This window comes from Pygocentrus nattereri, chromosome 1 (assembly GCF_015220715.1).
Source record: "Pygocentrus nattereri isolate fPygNat1 chromosome 1, fPygNat1.pri, whole genome shotgun sequence".
NCBI classification, from domain to species: Eukaryota; Metazoa; Chordata; class Actinopteri; order Characiformes; family Serrasalmidae; genus Pygocentrus; species Pygocentrus nattereri.
In genome coordinates, this window is record NC_051211.1 from 29,672,782 (window position 1) to 29,677,021 (window position 4,240).

At 33.9% G+C, this 4,240-nt stretch overlaps 1 protein-coding gene across 1 annotated transcript; it reads right to left on the reverse strand.

The window, feature by feature from the left end:
* Positions 1-528: 528 nt before the first annotated feature.
* On the reverse strand, positions 529-2,882 carry LOC119263254 (coiled-coil domain-containing protein 106-like). Its single transcript, XM_037538018.1, has 3 exons — positions 2,780-2,882; positions 2,460-2,615; positions 529-842 (listed from the first exon to the last, which is right to left on the reverse strand). Exons 1-3 carry the CDS (start codon positions 2,877-2,879, stop codon positions 529-531), a joined length of 570 nt encoding a protein of 189 aa, XP_037393915.1. The 5' UTR covers positions 2,880-2,882.
* Between the last annotated feature and the right edge of the window lie 1,358 nt (positions 2,883-4,240).

Here is a 4,240-nt window from a genome sequence, read left to right on the forward strand (position 1 = left end):
CTTGAACATATTTACAGCACTAAACATTTAAAACACTATACATAATTGCATCAATCATCTTATCCATGCCATCGAGGGAAGAGGGGGTGGTTTCCAGGCATATTTCACCTGATATTAATACAGTCGTCTTAAGAATGCTGACATAAATACTTATGTATAGCATTTTAAATATGTTTAGTGCTGTAAATATGTTCAAGGTTTATTCATATTATGTCAGGACAATGTCATTTATTTCATAAAACATCTTCTGTCAGGTTGTGAGAACCGACATAAGCACTTAATAAATGTTCAAGTAGTGCTTCATAAACACATTATTCAGTGTGAATGCATCATAAAGCCCTTATGTAGGTAGCCTTCAAATAAAGTGTTACCCAAAATTCTAAGACATCCTATTTAAACACAGGCTTTAATTACTTAACATTTCCTACAAACAAAATTTTTTCAGTACAAAAGAAAATGACCACAAACCTAAATGAAGTTTACATATTCAGATGCCTTTGTATCACAAATATTTTATCAACTTAACTTTTACGTGAGCTTATACACAATTGGTAGAAGGAGGTGTTTCTTTTTCATTTCTAGAATTTGCTGAGCCATGTCACTAGTAATTGCTTGCCTACAACGTTCAGCATATGCTGACATCTTCTCAACAGTGTCATTCCATTCTGGCAAAGCAGCAAAGGCATCTGGAAATGCTATGTAAAGCTCTGCAATTGGAGCAGTTCGCGCAATCGTGTTTCTGTCGACATTTTGCTTTTCAAACGCCCTCTTCATCGAGCCACATCTTCTGTACGACTTCAGTGCCAGCTTATAGCGTTTTATGACCCCTTCAATCGTCTTCACTGCAAAAAAAAAAAAAGGCATGAAAAGTCATAATCCTCAAATACTGTTCAATAATCATATGCATGAATATATAAAACTACAGTCTTGTATCTTTGGAAAACCTGACTAAGAATGCTGGCAAAATCAAACATGATTTTTTTTTATTTTAATTACTTAAATAAATTGTGCTGTACAGTTAAAATGCCAACAGCAACATAAATACTGTATTTCTATGTAACCTGACCAGCATGAAAATGTCTAATTACTTCAGTGGTTGGTAATATCACTAAAGTTAAAATTTCCTATGTCCAAGACACAAAGCGAATCTTAATGATCAACACATTTTGCAGCTATGGCAACGTCTAGGCCTGCAACTATTGAAAATTGTTTTGAAAAATCCATCTTACAAAAGTAAGAAAAGCTCAAGACATGAACAATAACTGAACAATAATTGCTATTATTATTACCATCACTTACTGTTAGGTTGCTTATGTATGATTGCTGGAAAATATTTATTTATTATGCTCTTTATTTACAGTATTTTACAAAAGTTTTAATAGCCCTCCTCAAATCAGACTTGTTGATTATGTAAGTGTAAATAAATTAACACATCCACTCTAACAAACAACTTAAATATGGCATATATGTGGCAATTTCTAGCAATTTGCTAAATTTAACACATTCGAAAAAATTACATTTATATATATTTTAACTTTTGTAACATAACATATATAAAGTCTGCACACGGCACATTTTTTTGAAAAATTTCCAATCTGTCAGTGTCAGCAAATAACAATGATAGCAAATATTTTTTTATTCCTTTGACCAGGGGTGTCCACACTGTCCCATATGGCTCTTTGCTCTTTAAATAAACTTTTTAATAAAAAAGTTTATTATGTAACACAGCAAAGTAATGAGAAAACATAACCGATAAACAATTATTGTTGTTGTGGGTAGCATATAGTGCTAATCCAAGTAAACCTGTCCAGTCCAGTAAATCTGAGCATGCTCTTGGTGTTCAACAGGCTCAGTAAAGACTGGTGCAGGAGACCCAGTCTGGTCTTAATTTCCTTTTTGCTCCAGCTAATTAACTAATTAATGTAGAGCAACAGGAAACCTCTGTCCTGCCTCTGACTACAGCCAAGAAGTGTTTGCTTTGACAGAAAACAACCAAAAAGTGTTTTTTTTTTGTTTTGTTTTTTTTTTACCTGTGAGCAGGTACTTTGCTAAGTTTAGACGTGCTACTTTTTGCAACAGGTTACTTGCTAGTGTTCAACAGTTTCCAATCAGAATACAAAAAAACTCAGTACAGAAGCACATTGTAAAAACCACTACAAATTTTCTGGCAAGGTGTTTAAAAATGTCTTCTAATGGTGCTGTACATTATTCTCAATTATGAAGACTTTGTATTACGCATATTTTTTTCAGAACTGTGATTTTTTTTTTCCAGTTTTCTACAATATTGCTCTTACATTACATTGCAGCATAAGACAATCATTAAAATGACCACTGTAGTAATAAGTCTAATAAATCACAGAACTGATAAAGACAAAGTAAACAGGAAAAATCAGTAATAAGGTGGAGTGAGAAAAGGAACCAGGAAGGGAGTGAGCAGAAGAGTGTGCTTATTCACTTACTACGGGTCCTGCTGTTGCCAAGTTGAAGACTCTCGTTATCACATCCACGAGAAGACTTTTTCTTCTTTTTCTTTTTTGGCACCTCCTCTGAAGAACTGGACGTGTATGATGATGTGCTCGATTCATCATCTGATGAAGTCTGAATGGTTTGCCTCTCTGGGTATACAATAATGAAATAAATAAGGGAGGAAGAAAACAAGAAAAATGCTGTTTTAAAGAATATGGATTAGGTTTAAGTCTGTTGTCATGTATGTATTATGTTATATGTATTAATTTACCCCATGTGTTACAATACATTGTTGCTGTTTTTTAATACATACTCAGCTGAGGAGCCGATGATTTTATCTGGCTGAGCAAAAATTCTTTGTCATCCTTCAGATCCGAATTCACTTGTTCCAGCATTTTGATCTTTTGTTCCATCAGTTCAACTTGGCCCCTCAACTTTTGAAGCTCCAAAGCAGCTGTGGGAAACATCCCTACCATGAAAAAGGTAACCGTTTCAAAAAATTACAAGACATCTGAGACAAAAGAATAGACCTAATGGATCAAGTTTATCCATAAGCTAAGATAATATATTGCAGACACTGACTTTCCAGTCTGTCTTCAGACCTAATAAAAGATTCTGGGTCCTATTTAAAATGTATAGTATATAACTAAATGGAAACAAGCATATCATATTTAGGGCTATGTGGTACAAAAAAGTTAGCGGAAGGCATTTTAAAAATGCATTTGCAATGCAAAAAAAAAAAAAACTCAAATTCAACACTAGTCATGGCACAATTAGAAAGAGAATGAACATAAGGTATCTTGAAAGTACCTCTCAGAAGGCAATATGATTTCTGTCTTCTGTGAAATCTGTTACGCTGAATTATCTCACATTACTAGCCTAATGCTTTCTTTCACCTGGAAGTTGTTTTCTTGTATGTGTGTAATCTTACTCTTAACGCCAATGTGAATATCCGGCTGTGAGGTTTTGATATAGGCAATCTGGGATAAATTGGTGGAATTTACATAGCTGGTCATTCTAATTCCTTACAAATTGCAATACCAGACCTCCTCTAGGAAAACAAATCCAGCTCAAATAGAGAGAAAGCTAGTCCTGAGCTCAGGTACTGCTAGAAACAAAAAGTCACTGTTGATAGGGCTTCATAAACAGAGTGTAAATACAATGTAACCCACTATGAAAAAATTATTTTGTATAATAACCTTTTTTCAGGGGGCTTGCCATCTGCAGCTTTCTCTTTTTAGGAAGTGAGGTGGATGCCTTGTCTGGGCTGGAGTCCAAAGCCAATGTCCTCTCATCTGTTTTATAGAAAAATAAAAAGAAGAGACAAGCATTAAGAGAAAAATTAAATGAAAAAGAAAAACAAGATAAAAGGAGAGAATTTATGCTTTCAAATATTATCTATGCTTGCATGTGAAATGTACAAACAATATACATAAAGATAGATAGAAAGAAAATTATAAACAGCTACTATCTACCAAGCTTGACAACCTAGACCTAGTTAAATGAAATGTAGGATATGTTTACTGTAGTTTGGAGTTTTTTCATTCACATACAGGCAATTTGTGGCTGAAAGAAACCTGTATTAATGAGATCAGTTCCCTTCCTTTCAACAAACGCACATTAAATCTACTTCTTGGGTGCTAACAGCTCCATCTTACAGAGAATTTTTACCCTGATTTTGGTTTTGACCTGGCTTTGTCCTTTTACCTGACTGTAATATGGATGTCTTAAATGATAAATGTATATGCAATAAATAAGTACAGATAACAAGTGT